Genomic DNA, 20,207 nt, shown 5'->3' with positions numbered 1-20,207 from the left:
CTATTATCCATAAACTAGACCTGACATCCCTAAAACCAGACCTGTTTTCCATAAACTAGGCCTAACATCCCTAAAACCAGACCTATTATCCATAAACTAGACCTGACATCTCTAAAATCAGACCTATTATCCATAAACTAGACCTGACATCCCTAAAACCAGATCTATCCTCTCTAAAACACCCAAGCACCAGACCATTCCCTGCTGTGCCCGTGTGGAGCAGGAGCAGCTCCAGCCACACCAAGCTTGGGATGCATCTCCCAAGTCTTTCTGTCTTTCTTTAGCCAATTCAGACTCTTTATGGTTTTAATCCCTCCTGTATTTATAAAAAAGAAAAAAGAAAAAAAAAAAAAAAGAAAAAAAAAAAGTATCACTGCTCCTTTCTGAAAATTTGGGCTGGAAAGCAGCCAGGGGCTGATGCCGGCTCCATGTGCCAAGTCTCTGTGCAGAGCTGTGCCTGGAGCAGTCCTTCCCAAGCCTGGCACCTCCAATTCCTTTCCTCACCTTTTAAGGATGAGGGAGGCAGCTGCTGGGGGCTGGAATTACCTGGGAGGGTTTGTTTTTGCTGTCAGGGCCTGAGTCCTCCTCACACAAACAAGCTCCTGAAGAAAGGAGGGAGCAGACAGAGGAAGGAATAGGAAGGAAAAAAAAAAACAACATAGAAAAAAAGAAAGAAAAAAAGCCAACAGGTTGATCTGGATTTCCATCAAGGGTTCCACCCTCCTCCGTTTAATGAACATCGCAGAACAGGTGCTTGGAATTCATTAGCAGCCACAAGCGCAGCAGACGGAACCGCGCCGGCCCCGCCGCTCCTCTCTCGGAGGCAGCAGCCGCCGCAAACCTTCAGCCCTTCCCCGCCTCTCCCTCCCCCGGAGCCAGCCCGGCCATGACCAACCCCAGCTCTGCCTTCTCCAGCGGCTCGCTGTGCTCCGGGGAGGCGGCGGCGAGGATGAGCCGCGGCAGAGCCGCCGGGAGCCCGAGCCCGGAGCGCCGCAGCCCCGACGGCGGCACCAGCGACGGGCACGGCTCGCTGGGCAGCGACGGGCACGGCTCCCTGGGCAGCGGCTCCCCGGGCAGCCGGCGCTGCTCGCCCTTCCCCGGCGAGGGGCGGCTGCCGCCCCCCGTGCGCCTGGACATCGACACCGAGTTCCAGGCGGTGCGGCAGCAGGAGAAGGAGGACATCAAAGTGCTCAACAACCAGTTCGTGACCCTCATCGAGAAGGTAGGGACTGGGGCAGGGAGGGGTTCGGGGACCCGCCGGGGTCTGCAGCCACCCCGGGGAGGCTGGCACATCCGGCTAATTAGTTGTTAATCCAATTAGTTGTTCCTTCCGAGCTCTCTGTCTGACGAGGGTTAGGGAGCATCCCTGGGGAAGGCACGGCTGGGGGCTGTGCTGTCACCCCGGGCAGCTCCTGGGGACCCCCAGAGCAGCCCCGGCAGAGTCCTGGGGGCACCGTGGGCAGGAGAGACCATAGTCAGAAGACACCATGGTCAGAAGACACCACGGACAGGAGGCCTTGGCTCCCAGAGTGGCCAAACAGCCACAAGCAGTGACACCGAGTATGGCAGCAGCTCCAATTCCGGCTGCTGAAGAGAGCTGGAAATTCATCCCTGGAAACTCATCCCCAGGAACTCATCCCCACCTCCACCTGGGCAGTGCAGGGGGCTGGGGGACCCCCCAGCCACTGCTTCAGAGCTCCTGAGGGGAGAGGCCAAGAAAGAGCTGCTTTCATCTCTGCAGAGCCGGCAGAAGCAGAAGTTTCTCCAAGGAAAACAACTCCCAGAGCAGGCAGGTTCCTGCAGAGCCCTGCTCTGTAAACAGATGTAATCTCTGGGATTGCTTCATGCAGCTCTCCCTGCCAGCCTCCAGCAGCCCGGGATTGATTCATTTCAGCTCTGCGAGGACCTGAATTCACAGTGGGAAGGAGAAGGCCGTGGGAACATCTGCAGTGGATCTCTCAGGGGGGACAGTTGTGGCCAGTCACACCTGGCAGGGTCAACAGGGCCCAGCCTGGCTCAGTGGATGGGCACAGCCTCCTCCTGTGAGCCTTTCCAAGGCTGTGGCATTGGGAATTTGGAGAGCACCTGGTGTGGGAAACACCCAGACAGTAGAGGCTGGAATTTGGACTGTCCAGGTGGAGAGGCTGGGGTTTGCTGGGCCCTCAGAGCAGGGATGGGAGGAAGGGCAAGGCACAAAACCCCATGTGCCTGAGCCAGGCCTGTTCCCTGGCACCAGGGAGGGAAGAGCTGAGAGTTCCAGGTTTCCCCACAAACCCAACCCAGTGACCTCCTGATCCGTGTGGATCCTGGGAGAGGGACACCCCCTGGGCCAGGGGTTCAGGGACACAAACACCCCTTGGGCCCAGGTCTCCGACTGCAGCTCCTGAGCTCCTTTGAAGGCTTCAAGAGCTGCATCAAGGCTTTAAGAGCTGCATCAAGTGGCAGCTTCAGGCACCTGCCCCAGGCCCTCATTCCAGAGGAAGGGAATGGCGCTTCCTTGTCAAAGAGAACCTGGCTTTATAATCAGGGATTCAGATGTTCTCAATCCCCAGCAGGTGATTCCAGGGATAATTGACCATATAGCCATAGGAGTTTGGTGCTGGAGCTTTTCCAGCTGTTACAGATCTGCTGGTTCTTATTTTCCAGACAGATGGAAAAGAAGACAGGGAAAACCCAAGCCCTGGAGCCTCTGCTTGAGGGGAGGGTCTGTGAGGACCAGGCTTTGGCCACTTGTGTGTTCAGGCATGAAATTCCAGGGAATGAGGTGAAATCTAGGTGATCCTTCTGCAAAGCTTCTGCAAAGGCTCAGCAAGGGGGGATTTCCACTGAGGGGGACATTGCAGGAGTCACAGGTTCATGGAATGGTTTGGGTCAGGAGGAACCTTTAGGATCATCCAGTTCCAAGCAGATGTTGGAAGCCAAGATGGAACCAGTTGAGCGCAGGAATGGTTTGCTAACAGGAATGTGAGGGATAAATGGAGCAGCTGAGGATTAGGAAGGAGGTCAGGAATTAATTAAAGGTCAAAGATGGACCTGGAACAACAACCAACACAATCCATTCTCATCCCAGCAGGGAAGGATGAAGTCTCTAAGAGTGAGACCCAGAACATCCCAAGTCTCCCATCCCTTCTGCTGGAAGCTCCCAAGCACTGGAATGGTTCTGCTTTGCTTGGCTGCTCTCTCTGTTCAGACAAGAAGGATTTGGAGAAAGATGGTGCCACATCTGGGTCAGCAGCTGGAATTCTGCCTCTTCTTTGGACCCCAGGCCAAGGCTGGAGGTCTGATGGCTCCTGCCCCCAGTGCCCCCAGTGCTCTGGGCACGGCATCGGCCCTGAGTCATCCCGGAATGCAACACGGGAAACTTGGAGGCAGCTCCGGCATCTCCAGCCAAAACGTGACTGGGGCTGCTCCCAGAGGTAGCAATTAGTCAATTAATTGGAGTTGGCCAAGAGCTTTGAAGATGAGAACTGTTAAACTTGGAGTGTTACTGGTGAGATTGGGAATATTGGGAAAGAGGAGCAGGTTCCTCAAAGGCGGGCGGTGGAAGGGCAGCGTTGTCCTCTCAGCCAGCACAAGGAGCTCACCTGGAGTCTGTAATTACCTGGGATGTTCTCCAGAGCTTTGTCTGAGCTGCTCTGCAATAAACCTGATTCATTTCCCTGAACCTCCATGCTGTAATCCCTGGCAGTCCAGAGGGTTCCCTCTCTTTGTGCTCTCTGGGGTAGGAAATCTGCCCTTCCCTGACCCTGGACGTCCCTGCGTGACCTGGGGTGGATCTGCAGCCTTGGCTTCACCAAGTTGGACTCAACACCTGGATCTGGTGATGCTGGAGGTGTTTCCAGTAGCCCATTGTCACACACAAAAGGGACAGAACTGACCATTCCTATTGTCAGTGACTCCTTTATCCTGATGTCACTGTGTTTAGCCCAATGTGAATGGGTTTATTTTGATGTCGCTGTGTTGCAGACATCTTTTCATTAAAAATCCTTTCGTAGGATTTTTTCCTTCTGAGAAGCTGAGAGGCCTCAGAAACAAAATGTAACCAATGGTGATCTGCTGCTGTGGAATGCAACAGGTGCATCTGGGATTGGTCTCATGTGGATGTTTGGAATTAATGGCCAGTCATGGCAGAGCTGGCTCTCTCTCTGCCCAAGCCACAGACCTTAGCCCAGCTTTCTGATGAGAACTTTTCCTTCTATTCTTTTAGTGTAGTTTTAATGTAATATACATATCATAAAATAATAAATCAAGCCTTCTGAAACATGGAGCCAGATCTACGTCTCTTCCCTCATCCTAAGACCCCTGTGACTACCGTCACATCACTGTTTATTTTGATGTCACCATATTTATTTTGATGTCATTATGTTTATTCCAATGCCACTGTGTTCATTTTGATGTCACTGTGTTCTATTGAGAAATTAATTAGTGGTTAACATGTAAAACCCCTAAAAGAGGAAGGTGTCCCTGCCTATGCCAGGGGATGGACCTGGGTGATCTTTAAGGTCCCTTCCAACCCAAACCATTCCATGGTTCCATAACCCTCCATCCTCAGGCATAGTTTGAAGGGATTTCTCATTCTTCCTGGGAAATCTGCTGGTTCTGAAGGTCTCCAACATCTCCTGCCCTGCCATGCTTTGACTGTGGCCCTCAGTGTCACTGACACCTCTGAAACCTCTCCCGTAGGTCCAGAGCTTGGAGCAGCAGAACAAGATCCTGACGACCAGGTGGAACTTCCTGAAGGACCAGGACAATTCCCACTCTGACTCGGACATCAAGGCCATCTATGAGCAGTATGTGAGCAAAATGAACCAGGAGATGAAGGCGCTCAACTACGAGCAGGAGAACCTGGAGTCGGAGCTGGCGAAGGTGCTGAGCACCATGGACGCCTTCCGGAGCAAGTAGGTGTCCCTGTCCCTCTGTCTGTCCATGCCCAGGGGGATTCAGCTGAGCACAGGGAACAGCCCTGTGGGGTTGAGTTAACTCAGCCAGCCTGGAACATATTCCTAGTTTGGTGTGCACAGAAGGATGGATTTGGGAATTTAGGATCACAACTGGTTAATGAGAGGTGAAAGGAAAGCTGGAACAATGAAATTCCAAGGAGAGCAGGGTCTGAGAGGAGCCTCTGCCAGAGAATAACTCAGGGAATGGCATTGTTAGAGGGACAGCCATGAAAACAGGGAATGTTTATTCTCCACAAAATTAGCACAAGCCAGAACGCTGTCCCCAAGGTGATTTCTGGACCAGGCTGCTCTGTACAAAAAACAACGGTCTCATGGTGGGAAACAACTACATATTGGGAATTTTGGGGTGTTCTGGGCAGGGCCAGGAGTTGGATTTGATGATCCCTGTGGTGTCTTCCAACTCAGGATATTCATCCTCACACAATGGGCTAGGAGGGACCTTTAGAATCATCCAGTGCCACCCTTGCCATGGGCAGGGACACCTTCCACTCAAAGCCCTGTCCAGCCTTGGGCACTTCCAGGGATCCAGGGGCAGCCACAGGGAAATCCATTCCAGGCCCTCCCCACTCTCACAGGAAGGAATTCCTTCCGATATCCCACCTATCCCTGCCCTCTTGAAAACCATTTCCCCTTGTCCTCTGCCTCCATCCCTTGTCCCAAGTTCCTCTCCAGCTCCCCTGGTGTCCCTTGAGACACTGGAAGGGGCTCAAAGTTCTTCCTGGAGCTTTTTCCTCTCCAGGCTCACACACACCCATCCCACCCCTGCCATGGGCAGGGACACCTCTCACTATGCCAGGTTGCTCCAAGCCCCATCCAGCCTGGCCTTGGACACTTCCAGGGATGGGGCAGCCACAGGGAAATCCATTCCAGGCCCTCCCCACCCTCATAGGGAGGAATTCCTTCGTAAAGAAGGAATATTCTATTCCATGACTGTGGGATCTCTTCCTTTCCCCCTTCACCTGAAGCATTTCTGCCAAACTCTGTTCTGGCCAAAAGGTCAAAATTGTGCCCCAAATGGTCCTGACCTGGAATAGGGAGGCAGCCAAAGGTCGGGGAGGTGCAGGTGCCTCTTATCTCTGGGGAGCTCCTCTTATCTCTGGAGAGCTCTGAGATGAGCAGATAAGAGAGAGCAGCTGGGCCATGCCCGGTCACAGGGGAGCAGACAATACCTCCCTCATTATGGGGCTCATTTGCATCCCACAGGAGAATCCCAAATGAGATCCTTTCCCTCCCACTGGCACCCAGCACCTTCCTGGAGCTCTGGAGGCTCCCATGGGGATTTGGGCTGTGCAGAGACTGTCCAACCCAAAGTGGTGCCAAGGGACTGGGGGAGCAGAAATCCCTGCTGGGATCCAAACCCACTCCTGAGATGAGGCACAAACTCTCCAAGGAGTTCAGTCCAAGGATTCTCCAGCTCCTTAAGCCCTGCTCCAGGTGGCTGCAAATTAGGGAAGGGCTGGCAGCTCCTTCTAACAGAGACCCAGCAGTGAAATGCCTTAATCAGCTCAGAGCAGGTCGGCATCATGGAATCACTCAGCTTGGAAAAGCCCTTGGAGATCATCAGGTCCATCCATCAACCCCCTACCACTGTGGTCACTTCTGACCCCACGTCCCCAGGTGTCCCATCCACAGGGCTTTGGACACTTCCAGGGGTGGGGACTCCCTGGGCAGCCTGTGCCAGGGCTGGACAACCCTTTCCATGGAAATTTTTCCAAATATCCAACTTAAACCTCCTCTGATGGAATTTGAGGCTATTTTTCCCTTGTTCCCTGGGAGGGGATTCTGAATTCCACCTGGCTGTCCCCTGCTGTCAGGGGTTGTGCAGAGCCAGAAGGTTCCCCCTGGGCCTCCTTTTCCCCAGGCTGAGCCTCCCTAGGTCCCTCAGGAGTTCTCCAGACCCTTCCCTGGTGCTCCAGCCTTCCCCAGCTCCATTCCCATCCCTGGACTCTCTCCAGCCCCTCAGGGTCTTTCTTGTGAGGTGCTCAAAGCCCAGGATTCCAGGAGCCTCAGCGGTGCCAAGGACAGGAAGTGTTGGGAGGAATTTCACAGGAATAAGAACCAGGAGTTTGATTCTTCACCTTACACTGAAATCATCCTCCCAGGAGTCCTTCGAATGACATCCTAAATTGCCTAAAAAGTCCTAAATTCCTCATGGGAGGTGCCTGCCTGCTGTTTGTTTGGATAATGCAAAGGTCAGGAGCTGCCATCCCTGCAGGGAGCACCTGGCCCTTCCCTGAGGAAGCAGAATCCCAGACTGAGATGGGTGGAAGGGACCCTGGCATTGACCTTCCACTCTCCCAGGGTGTCCCCAGGCCTTGGACACTTCAGGGATGGGGCAGCCCCAGTCTGTGCTCAGATCTGCACTCAGGAATTGCTGCAGAATTCCCAGCTCCCAACACTCCAGGGTTTTCCAGCCTGATTTCTTAGGGATGAAGGTGCTGCCCAAAGGTTCTCCCCGTTGCATTTCTTGTGACTTTCCCAGTGACTTGGACAAGGGGATAGGACACAATTGGGGTGCTTTGCCCTTCAAAACTCATTCACAGGGAGAGAATTCCCAGGCCCCATCCAGCCCTGGCCCAGCCCAGGAGCATTTCTGGAGCAAATCTCCAGGCAAACCAGGCAAATCCAGGAGGTTTCTTTTCCCCAGGGAATTCTGGGGAAGGAAAAATGAAGAATTATTGCAACTTTCCTAAAACCCTCTAATTTTAAGAATTCCCACAAAGAACCAGTTGGATTTCCCGCTGGAGTGGTGCCCTCAGCCAGGCTGTGGCATTCTGGATGGAACACCCCAAATCCTCCAGGATGGGAAATGTGCCTGGGGGAGTCCCCCCATGAGGCCCTGAATTCATCCTGAGTCAGGGACTGCTTCCCAAACCCACCTGGATGGGACCCACTGGGACACTCCCACCTTCTCCTCAAAGGACTCTGCCATGGAGCAGCAATTCCAGAGGGATGGATGGATGGATGGATGGATGGATGGATGGATGGATGGATGGATGGATGGATGGATGGATGGATGGATGGACGGACGGACGGATGGATGGACGGACACAGGGATGGATGGATGATGGATGGGTGGATGATGAATGGGTGGATGGATGGATGGATGGATGGATGGATGGATGGATGGATGATGGATTGGATTGATGGGTGGGTGGATGATGGATGGGTGGACAGACACAGGGATGGAGGGATGGATAATGGGTGGATGGATGGATGAGGGACAGACGGACGGATGGATGGATGGATGGAGAGGGGACAGGCACATCCAGGAAGGAGCACAGGCACATCCAGGAGGGAGCACAGGAACACAGCCTGCCTGAGAGCTGCCTCCCTGGATTTTGCTCCATGGAAGGAGCCTGGGGCGAGCAGACGCTGTCTCAAGTGTGCCAAGTGCAGGAAGGGCTGGGTTTGCCCTCCTGCAGTGCCCCGGGATCATCTCCCGCAGATAAAGGCTGGGATGTGCCTGTGGAATGCTCCAGCCCCAGCCCGGGGTGAGTCACGGGCCTGGAGCGTGGCAGGAGCGCGTTGGGCCGGCTGGGGCAGCTCTGGGGCAGCTCTGGGGCAGCTCTGGGGCAGCTCTGTGCTGCCAGGAGCGGGGTTGTGACAGAGCCCGGGGTGGGGACAGACTGGGACAGAGTGGGGCACACTGGGACAGCCTGGGAGAGACTGGGAGAGACTGGGCCTGAGCTGAGAGGGAGAAGGAGGAAGGGGGGCTGCAGACAGACACTGAGCTTGGCCTGGCACAGGGGCTACAGACAGGCACTGAGCTTGGCCCACACAGGGGCTGCAGACAGGCACTGAGCTGAGCTTGGCCCACACAGGGGCTGCAGACAGGCACTGAGCTTGGCCCACACAGGGGCTGCAGACAGGCACTGAGCTTGGGCCAGCACAGGGGGCTACAGACAGGCACTGAGCTTGGGCCAGCACAGGGGGCTGCAGACAGGCACTGAGCTTGGCCCACACAGGGGCTGCAGACAGGCACTGAGCTTGGCCATTCCAGCATTCCAGGCTGACATCCCAGGTGAGGAGCACAGAGCAGACAGGTAAATCCCATCAGCCCCTGCTGCCCACCCTTGGAAAAGCAGGGAAGGAGAGGGAGAGGTCAGCACCGAGGGGGACTCAGGAGGAACCCCAGGAGTGCCCAAAGCTGTGACTGTCACACAGCCCAGCCTCATGGTCCCCTCAGTGAGGGACCTGCAGCTCCAGGGAGCTGCTTTGGATAATCCCAGCTCCGCTCCTGAGCACGGCTTCCCCCCTTTCCCAACATCTGCTCCCCTTCCCCAGGCACAGCTCCCCATTCCCACACTTTGTACACAGCAGGGAAGGCTCCCAAAAACCTTCTGGGCTCCTGAGAACCTTTGACTGGATGCACCAGACCCCAAACAGCAGCACAGGGCTGCATTCCTGATGTTCCTGTCCTCAGTCTCTTGGGAGACCCCATTTGCCCATTTTACCTCGTTCCCAAAGGTCTCAGCTCCCCTTAGGCCCACTTGGTGACGTGTCCAAGCAGCACTGAAAGTCTGAGTTCACAGCTGGAACTGGGGGGCACTCTGGGGCCTCTTCCACCAAGAGAGACCCCGAGGGGCTGGAGTGTGACCAGAGCTGGGGATGGAGCTGGGGAAGGGTCTGGGGAGCTCCTGAGGGACCTGGGGGGGCTCAGCTTGGAGCAAAGGAGGCTCAGGAGGGACCTTGTGGCTCTGCACAGCTCCTGACAGGAGGGGACAGCCAGAGGGGATTGGGGTCTGCTCCCAGGGAACAACAGGACAAGGGAAATGGCCTCAGGCTGTGCCAGGGGAGGTTTAGCTGGATATTGGGAAAAATTCCTCACTGGAAAGGGTCCAGGCACTGGCACAGCTGCTCAGGGCAGGGGTGGAGCCGCCAAAGCCGTGTGGCTGTGGCGCTTGGGGACACGGTCAGGGCTGGCCCTGGCAGTGCTGGGGGAGCAGCTGGACTCGATGTTCTCCAAGGGCTTTTCCAACCTTAATGATTCCATGGAATGCCATGTGCCCCTTAGGCTGAGGAGGGGCACATGAGGGATCAGGGAAGAGCAGGGGAGCCAGGAGCTCCCTGAGAGCTCAGCCTGCTCTGATCCAGCACTCCCAGTGCTCCCACACCTGTCCAGCTGCTGGGGGGACACCCCCCCCCCCATGGTTCTGCTCTGACCCAGCTCTGCTGGGCCCCAAATGGACCCTGGGCCTTTCCTGGGGTTTGGGATCACCACACCCCTGTCCCAGGAGCCAACAAGGCTTGGAGCATTCCCCAGTTCCCACTCATATCCATTTGCCCCTGGACTGAGGCTTTGCTCCCTGGCCCTACCCTGTCCCACCTGGATTTAAACACAGGGACTCCACCCCATCCTGGTTTGGTTTCCTTCCACTCCATGGGCAGTTTCCCATGAATTCCTTTGCCTGTGTGCCTTCACAAATCACCTGGGCTGAGTTATGACACCAGCCCAGAATTCTCAGATTTACCACACGCCAAAGTTTTCTCCCTTGGGCTTGGGAAGACTCCGACCCTGGAAGTGAAACTCTGAGGAAACATGAGCAGAATGGAAAAGGTTTGGGGTGAAATTGAGGAGTTTGGGCAGAGCCCAATCCCCACCCCTGTCCCTCATCCCTTTGTGAAGAACCTGAGGCTGCCCAGCCCCTAAATGAAATCCCAATTAAAACTCCCTCCTCTCTGCTCTGGGATTCTTCATCCCAAAAGTGCTCCTGGTGTTCCAGGGCAGCTTCTTCTCACTCAATGCCTCAAGGAGGGGGGACAAGCAGGAAAAGCAGAAAGTTTGGATACTTTGGGGGTCTGAAGACAACCCTGAGTGTCCCTCCCTGAGTTTCCCTGTGGTTGATGCCATGCTGTGGGTGTTCTGCAGGTACGAGGATGAAATTCGCCTCTGCAGTGGGATGGAATTCACCTTCATGGAGCTCAAAAAGGTCAGCAGGAGGGGAAGGGGAATTTCCCACTGGATTGGCTCTACCCAGCCCTGCACAGCCAGGGGAGAGCCTGGAGGTGATCCAGGCTCAGCTGGTTTGGGATAACAAGGTCTGGAGGAGGACAGGGAGGGGATGAGTCCAATTCCACAGGAGGGTGAGCCTGGAGCACCCTGAAAATCCTGAAAATCCCCTGGCAGCACCTGGGGATCAGAGCATCATCATCCCTTCCCCCTGGGATCTCTCCTGGTCACTGTCCCCATCCCTGCACCCCAGGATTTCCTGGTCACTGTCCCCATCCCTGCACCCTGGGATCTCTCCTGGTCACTGTGCCCATCCCTGCACCCTGGGATTTCCCTGGCCTGAGGGGTCCAAACCCTTCCCCGGCTGCCCCCTCCTCCCTGTGTTCCCTCTGGGTGCCATTAGAGTTGGGAAAGGCTGGAATTGATAAAGGATTTAAAGTTTTCCTTTGTTCCCTGCGGAGGGGCCATGCCCTGGGCAAACCCTGAGCAAAGCTCCCCCTCCAACAGGAGCCAGTGGTAATCAGCTGGAATTGGGATTTTATATCAAAACCCCCAATTTGGGGGCAGGATAAGGGTGTTGGAGAGAGGGAATGTTCCCCACAAATATCCATCCTGGCTAATTCCATGTTTTCCTTGGCACACTCCCCAGGAAGGGCATTCCCAGACACTTTCCATGGGTGGCTCCCAAGTTTTCAAGCGGAGCCTTTTGTGGGGAGCAAAAGTTGGGAGGGGATGGTCCAGCCCTGCCTGGCCCTTCCACCACCAAGTCCCACAAAACAAAGGGAAAAGGTTCTCAAAGGAGCCTCCCCAGCTGGAGAGCAGCTCCAGACATCCCTGTTAATAAATCTGGGAATGGGTTGGGTGGGAAGGAGCTCATCCCATGGGCAGAGACCCCTTCCCTTCCCTTCCCTTCCCTTCCCTTCCCTTCCCTTCCCTTCCCTTCCCTTCCCTTCCCTTCCCTTCCCTTCCCTTCCCTTCCCTTCCCTTCCCTTCCCTTCCCTTCCCTTCCCTTCCCTTCCCTTCCCTTCCCACTCCAAGCCCTGTCCAGCATGTCTGGAACTCCCTGGGATGGGGAGCACTGGGAGTGACTGGCTGCAAATCCAGGTTTGGACTGATGAATCCCTTTCCACCCCTGATGAATCCCTTTCCACCCCTGATGAATCCCTTTCCATCCCTGCAGGATTTGGATGTGAGCACCTTGCACCGCACGGAGCTGGAGGTGAAGCTCAAAGGGCTCCAGGAGCTGCTGGAGCTGAAGAAAACCATCTATGAGCAGGTGGGAGCTCACCTGGAGAGGGCTGGGATGCTGGGGGAAACGGCATTTTGGGGACAGATCCTGGATTTCCACCCACGTGGGAGCTTGGCCAGGGTGTCACAGCCATTCCAGTGCTCAGGCAGGACCTGAGGAGTTGATCCCTCCCCTAAAAACAGCATTGGAATGGGACCAGAACATTCTTTCTGCCCCAGAGCCTCTGTGGGGGCTTGGGGTTCCCCTGGAACAGCCAAGAATTCCAACCTCATCCCAAACTGGCTGGTGGGGCTCAGCTCCTGCCCCCAGGGATGGGGTTTGCCCCAGACCTCGGCCCAGGTGAGCCAAATGTTCAGACTCCAGGAAGGACCCAAACCCCAGGACACCTGGAGAACCTGGATGCTCTGAAGCACAGTCCAGACTCCTCCTTTCCCAGGAAAACCAGGGGTCCCAGCCAGGAATGATTGCAGCCAGGGGGAAGGGCCTCCTTCAGAACACTGACTCAGGCCTGGAAAATGTCACCCAGCAGGATCAGCAGAGTGGGAACACTCAGGATTTATCTAAATTCCAGCAATCCAAACAATTACAGTGCCTGGTGGAGGAGTATGAACATTCCATGTGGGAAACTGAGGCACGGAGAGGCTGGAGCTGCCTCCCAGCACAACCGCCCATGGAGGCTGATCTGCTCTAAAAGGAGATTATTCCTCATGCAAGGCAATTTTAGCCCAGTTTTTTTGGAAATCAGGTCCTGCTCCAGGGTCTCCACCTGATTTCCCACGGATCCCACAAAAAGCTGCAATTTTTAGCCCCTAATTAATGTAAAAATCTCATCCCCAACCTTTCCTGTCTCACCTTCTCTGTGGATTCGATGACATCAGGTACAGGCACATTCCCAGGGGGAGGGAAAATGAGGTAAACTTTCCTTCTTGGGAAGGATCAAGAGAAAATAATTTATTAATTCTCATTAATAAATTACTAGTTTGGGGGTTTTATTCACCAAATGATCCAATATTCCAAGTAAACACAAATTTTCTCACCTGCTCCAAGATTAAGAAACTCATGGATTAGACAGCAGCGGGATAAAATCTCCCAATCATCCTGCTTTTTTGGATGTGTCTGTACTATCCCTCAGCCACAGAGCCCTTTGTGAGCCCAGCCAGGGAAGGGAAGGGATCAAGGAACACAATTCCTGCTCCAAAGGGACCTGAGCACAAAGGGGAGAACAAAGGAGAGGGAGGAGGAGAAGGAATTCCTGGTGCAAAGCAGGAGCTGCACCTGAAATAAGGGAGCAGCAAACCGGGGTCCAAGCCTGGATCCAAGCCTGGGTCCAAACCTGGATCCAAATCTGGATCCAAGCCTGGGTCCAAACCTGGATCCAAATCTGGATCCAAGCCTGGGTCCAAACCTGGGTCCAAACCTGGATCCAAACCGGGGTCCAAACCTGGATCCAAGCCTGGGTCCAAATCTGGATCCAAACCGGGGTCCAAACCTGGATCCAAGCCTGGGTCCAAGCCTGGATCCAAACCTGGGTCCAAGCCTGGGTCCAAATCTGGGTCCAAGCCTGGATCCAAACCTGAATCCAAACCTGGGTCCAAATCTGGGTCCAAGCCTGGATCCAAGCCTGCATCCAAGCCTGGGACCAAGCCTGGGTCCAAGCCTGGATCCAAGCCTGGGTCCAGGGGCCCTTCTAGTCACAGGGAGGGGAATTTGCAGCTGTGACTTGCCCAGAGCAGATATCCCGGTGGTGGTCCCAGGGGTGCTCCTGCCTCCCTCCACACTGCCATTGCCAGGGCAGAGGAGTGGAGCAGCTCTGCCAGCCTGGATGTGCACAGGGAAGACTCCTGGTTCCCTGAGGAGCCCTAAATCAGGCTCTGGCATCACAAAGAGCAGCCCCAACCCTGGTGGATCCCACAGCAGAGCTTGGAAAGGGCATTTTCCAGCCTCCCCAGGCTGTGGAGTGATCCACACTGCCTTTGTTTTCCCAAGACTCTCCCATTCAGCATGGATATCAGTGGATATTGATCTGTGATCATCAGCTCCAGCTCTGCTCCTGGAGAACAACTGACTGGACAAGAGGAAGTGCCAGGAGAGGTTTAGGTTGGATATTAGGGAAAATTCCTTCCTGGAAAGGGTTGTCCAGCCCTGGCATAGCTGCCCAGGGCAGGGGTGAAGTCCCTGTCCCTGGAAGTGCCCAAGGAATGTGTGGATGTGGCACCTGGGGACATGGCCAGGGGTGGCCTTGGCACTGCTGAGGAACAGTTGGAATCCAGATCCCACAGGTCTTTTCCAGCCTTAAGGATCCCAGGATTCTCCCTGCTCCTGGACTAGTCCAAAGGCACTGTTTTGTCAGATTTTGCCAGTTTGTATCCAAAGATCCCAAATCCCAACGTAACCTGAGTCTGGATTTTGTGGAGCAAATAATACCAGGTTCCCAACTCCAGAGAGTGAAAACTTGGGAATTGTTCCCCTCTCCACATGGAATCTGTTCTGCCAAGCACAGCCCACCCGGAGCTCTCTCTGACTACTGGGAATCTTGGATTTGACCAGATCCTGGGAAGAATTTCTTCCCTGTGAGGGTGAGGAGGCCCTGGAATGGATTTCCCAGGGAAGCTGTGGCTGCTCCATCCCTGCAGTGTCCCAGGCCAGGCTGGACAGGGCTGGAGCAACCTGGGGCAGTGGGAGGTGTCCCTGCCATGGCAGGGCTGGGATGGGCTGGGCTTTGCTGTTCCTTCCCACCCAAACCATTCCATGAATGTCCAGCTCCGTGTTCTCTTTCCCGTTGTCCCGTGGCTCTGCAGGAACTGGAGGAGCTGCTGACGGAAATCAAGGACATTTCCGTGGTGCTGGGGATCGACAGCTGCTCCCGGCCGGACCTGGGCAGGATCGTGGAGGACGTCAGGGCCCAGTACGAGGCTCTGGCCCTGCGCAGCTGGGAAGAGGCTGAGGCCCTGACCCGGAGGAAGGTACCAGATCCCTGCTCCGAGCTGGGAGAGGCAGGGAAAGGACAGGAGGGATTGGCCTGGAGACAGCTGGGATGGGAGGGATGGACTGGGAATGGGAATGGAGGGAGGGACAAGGCACTATCCGTGATCAGCTCCAGACAGTAAATCCAGAGTTTTGTTACTCTGGGCTTTCCACGCTGGAGGAACCCAGCACATCTCCCAGTGGAGATGGAAATGTCCTTCCAGCTCTCCAAAGAGCAGGAATGTGACTGGTCCCAGGAGCCAGCTGAGCCTGGCACAGCCAGAGAGGATGGGAACAAGCCCCAGAGCTTTCCCCAAGTAATCCAGGTGATTCCAGGGCACCAGATCCAGAGCCACAGCCAGAGAGGACAGGAACAAGCCCCAGACCTTTGCCCAGGTAATCCAGGTGATGCCAGGGCACCTGTCCCTCTCTCCACAGCTCACCGACAGCAGCTCCCAGCCCGGCTCCTTCGGGGGGCACCTCCTGGACAGCCGGCGGGAAATCGCGGATCTGAACATCCGCATCCAGAAACTGCGCTCCTGCATCGTGTCCCAGAAGAGCCAGGTGAGTCCTGGGGGGACAACAGGACAGGTGTGACCTGGGATAATGGGACAGGTGTGACCTGGGTGGGATAATGGGACAGATGTGACCTGGGATGGGATAACGGGACAGGTGTGGGGTGGGATAATAGGACAGGTGTGTCCTGGGTGGGATAATGGGACCGGTGTCTTCTGGGATGGGATAACGGGACAGGTGTGTCCTGGGGTGGGATAACAGCATAGGTGTGTCCTGGGGGAAACAACCAGACAGATGTGTGCTGGGGTAGGATAACAGGACAGGTGTGTGCTGGGGTGGGATAACAGGACAGGTGTGTGCTGGGATTACAGGACAGGTGTGTGCTGGGGTGGGATAACAGGACAGGTGTGTGCTGGGGTGGCATAACAGGACAGGTGTGGCATTCCCTCTCCCAAGCCCCCTCAGCTCCCTTTCCCACACCCAGTGCCTGTACCTGGAGGAGCACATCCGCGAGGCTGGCGAGCAGGGGGAGGGGACCCTGAGGGACGCCAAGGCCAAGGTGGCGGGGCTGGAGGAGGCCCTGCAGCGCAGCAGGGAGCACATGGCTCACCTGGTCCGCGAGTACCAGGAGCTCATGAACATCAAACTGGCCCTGGACGTGGAGATCCTCACCTACAGGAAGCTCGTGGAAGGGGAGGAGAACAGGTGAGCCAGGATTCCTCTGCCTCAGCTGGGGAAGGGATGCACCAGGACACCTGGGGGGGATGGAGACATCAAGGAATCATGGAATGCTTTGGAACACAGTCCCACCCCCTGCCATGGGCAGGGACACTTCCGTGGACAGGGACTCCTCCTAAAGCCCAGCTTGCCCAAATCCCAAGTTCTGAGTCAGGTACTGAAGGTTTGGTCAAAGGAGCAAATCCTGGTGGTTCCCAGCAGTTCAATCCCATTTCTTGCTCCCAAGTCCTCCTCAGACTCCCCAGGCTGAGGGTCCAGACCTTCTCCAGGTGCTTTGCCCAGGGGCTGTTGAAGCCCATCCTGGTCCTACCACCATCCCAACCCCCCCAGGCCAAACCCCAGCCCTTCCCAGCCCTTTGGGAGAGCTCCAGCCCTGTCCTCACTCTGTGTCCTTCCCTTCCCACCCCTCTGGGAGAGCTCCAGCCCTGTCCTCACTCTGTGTCCTTCCCTTCCCAGCATGGAGCAGCCCATCCCCACCATCATCAGCGCCGTCCACTCCCGGCCCAGGCCTCGTAAGTGCTTTGATCCTTCTGAACCAGGGAACGGGGGAATGGATGGAAGGGTTTTAACCTCCTCCTTGTGTCAGTTTCTGCCAGCACCCTGTGGAACTCGCGGCTCTTTGCGCGGGGCTCGGGGCCCACGGAGCCCAGCGGAGGCGGCCCCAGGAGGGACCAGGACGTGCCGGGGGCTCCGGGGGCTCCGGACACCGGGACCCGGCCCAAGCTCAGCGCCGGGGCCCCCGGGGAGTGCTCCTAGGAGAATGGGATGGACACGGATCCCAAGCACCTGGGAAGCTCCTCCTCCTGAACTCCAGCCTGCGTGCAAGGGATGAAGGATGAGGGTCCTGTCCAGGCTGTCCCCTGGCTTTCCACCATCCCAGTTCACAGCTCCACTCCCAGTTACAGCAGGAACCACCCCAGCACTTCAGGGACTCTCCCATTCCCTTCTCCTTCCTCTCCAGGGCTCCCTTCGCAGGGGATTGGCAGTCACCCCTTGGAATGTGCCCAGCCGAGGGAAGTGTCCCTACCCCAGTTTTAGCAGCTGCCATTGGTCCCTTTACTGCTGTTGCCAAACCCTTTCCTTGCTCTGACAGGGATTCCAAGGAAAGCACCATCCAAATTCCACACTGGGGCAGAGGGAGGAAAACAACCCCAGGGATGGATTTGTCACCAGGACTGACAGATCTGGTGACACCCTGGGGCACCCTTGGCCACCTCAGGGCATTCCCCTGCTTTCGGGGGGGGGGCCCTCATTCCTTCACCAAAGCTAAAATGCCTCAAAACTCTTGACTCCCATAATCCCTCCCTCTCTCCAGGCTCCACACAGCAGTTCCAGCTCCTAAAGTTGGGGTGTTTAAGTTGGTTCCTATTTAACTGCACTGGGAACAGCCTGGTTGGGGTTGGGAGGGACCTCAAAGCTCATCCCTTCCCACCCCTGCCACGGGCAGAGACACTTTCCACTGTCCCAGGTTCTCCCAGCTCTATCCAGCCTGTCCTTGGGATCTTCCAGGGATCCAGGGGCAGCCATGGCTGCTCTGGGAAATCCATTCAGGGCCTCACTACCCTCATAGGGAAGAATTTTCTTCCTAAAATCGAATCCAAATCTTCTCTCTTTCAGCCCAAAGCTGGAAAACTCCCTTGCCTTTGTATTTATTGACCTCAGCTTGTACCTGACCCCGCTGCCCCCATGGGCCAATCCCAATCCCGATGCTCCAGAGCTCCCAGAGCCAGCCCTGCAAGGGCCAGGTGGCCACAGGTGGGGGATGCTGTGGCCTCTTCCCAACCTCACCCACAATCCTGCAGTGTTTTCCTTCCTGGCCCCAGCCACTGCCACTCAGCCCCCCCAAATTCCCAGATTCTGGGTCCCCATTCCCACATTCCCGTAGGATAGGAAGCACAGCTCTGGCTCGCGGGGTTTGGCTGTCACAATAAAGTTCTGTCACTCAGAATCCTTCCTGTCCTTGGTTTTCTCTCAGCCTCCCACCACAGGCACTGGAGCAGCAGCTCCTTCCCAGCAGGACGGGGGGACCCAGCTGGGTCCTGGCAGTGATTCCAGGTGAGGCTGGAATCACTTCCCAGGGATTGGAAGGGCACCGCCCCGGGAGGAATGGTGAATCCTTAAAACCCAAAATCGTGGACAAAGAGTCTCAAACTAGTCAAAGTTAGAAAGTGGTGAATCATGATTCAAGGGCACAGGGCCAGAGAGGCAGACATGGGGTGGGATCCAAGGCCTTGGGGACCAAATCTGGGAATGAGGGGAACACACTCAGCACTGCTCAGCTTCCCCTTCCCAAACTCCTGCCCCTCTCCAAAGGGGAATTCCTGCACACCTGGGCACCCATTTCCCTGCAGCCCCTCATTCCTTTTGGTGCTCCTTTACCCCCACAGGGACTTCCCTGGGAGATCCAAACCAGAGCAGGTTCCCTGGGGTGCTGGAGGACCCAAATTTGGGAGCAGCTTTGCTGTTTGCTGCTCACCTGGGGGACACTCTGCCCTTCCAGGGTCAGCTTCCCCTTCCCAAATTCCTCCTGTCCCTCTCCAAAGGGGGATTCCTGCACACCTGAGCAGGTCCACCCTGGGCACCCACATTTTCCTGCAGCCCTTCATTCCAGAGGTGCCCTTGTGGATCACAGGTGCTCCCTGTTCCCCTGGGAGTCCAAAGGGCCCCCAAGGTGGCAGAGAACCCAAAACTGGGAGCTGCTCTCCAGGTCCAGGGCAGGGGAAGGGAGGCAGAGGATGGGAAGGACATTCCAGACCAGAGGAAAGAGTTCAATCCAGTTTCCCAGCCTGGCAGGATGGGGAAGGGGGGACTCTGAGCAGTTTGCAGTTGCTCCCAGGTGGGCAGGGTTAGTGCAGGGCTGCCTCTGGAGCCAGGAACCTGCAGAGCCCTTGGGAAAAGCCCTTCCCAGGCAGAGGAACAAAGCAGCTGGGAAGGGCTCTGTGCTCAGAGCAGCCCCATTCCCAGGACAGGAGCAGGAGCAGGGCTGGGATGAGGCTGGAATGGGAGCCTTGGACACCCCAGCTGGGGGAGCTCAGGGAGGGCTGGGGCTCAGCTGAGACTTTCCCGCTGCTTTTCCTTCCTGACCTTGGATTTTGGGGATCTTTTTACTGTTTCTGAGCCTTCTCCACCCATGGGATTGGGAGGAGGCCACAGCAGGGGATTAAAGGGTTGGTTTGAGATTTGGGATTTTGGCCTCACTCCTGGACTCAGGTCCCTGTTCTGGGACAGACCCAACCCAGCATTGCCCTGTCCCACAGCTCCCAGCCCCAGCTCCCTCAGAGGGCACCAGAGAATGGCTCCACCCAGCAGAATTCCTGCCCTCCATTAAGGGGAGCTGAGCTGAGCTCTGCCTGGGCTGAGCCTTGGCTTTGGGAGGCCCATCCTGCCCCCTCCACCATCCCTCCCTCACTGGCACCCAGCCTCTTCCTCAGGGCAAATTCCCGTGGCTGTTCTCATCCCAGAGCCACAACCAGCCCCAATTCCAGCTGTAAATTCCCCAGGGAATTGCTGCAGGATCCAAGCAGCACCATCAGCTCAGGACCCCCCAAAAAAATCCCTCCCCCAGCCCTTCAAAAAAGGTCCTGGGCGCACCCCCATGTTGTCCAGATCAGTGCTGTCAATCCAGAATAACACACGCTGGATTTACCTTTATTTAGGGATAGAATGTGAAAAAAAGGGGAAACAGAGAAGGATGCAGTGGTGAAGGGCAGCCCCAGGATTGTCACGTCCCCGGTTTTGGCTCAAAATGCCACAAAATCCCACCTGGCTGCTTCCTAAAAATTCCTAAGGACTGAAAGGATCCTGAATTTGGTTGGAGTGGTGGTGG

The 20,207-nt window shown here is 56.0% G+C and overlaps 1 protein-coding gene across 1 annotated transcript; it reads left to right on the top strand.

Moving 5' to 3' along the window:
• The first annotated feature begins 886 nt into the window (after positions 1–886).
• Positions 887–18,329, top strand: KRT80 (keratin 80). Its single transcript, XM_036399817.2, has 9 exons — positions 887–1,222; positions 4,684–4,898; positions 10,834–10,894; positions 12,095–12,190; positions 14,962–15,126; positions 15,566–15,691; positions 16,128–16,348; positions 16,838–16,893; positions 16,968–18,329. The coding sequence occupies exons 1-9, from the start codon at positions 887–889 to the stop codon at positions 17,135–17,137; spliced, it is 1,446 nt and encodes a 481-aa protein (XP_036255710.1). The 3' UTR covers positions 17,138–18,329.
• Positions 18,330–20,207: the final 1,878 nt, after the last annotated feature.

This window comes from Molothrus ater, chromosome 30 (genome assembly GCF_012460135.2).
Source record: "Molothrus ater isolate BHLD 08-10-18 breed brown headed cowbird chromosome 30, BPBGC_Mater_1.1, whole genome shotgun sequence".
In the NCBI taxonomy this organism is placed as follows: Eukaryota; Metazoa; Chordata; class Aves; order Passeriformes; family Icteridae; genus Molothrus; species Molothrus ater.
This window is presented reverse-complemented; position numbering and strand designations above follow the sequence as displayed.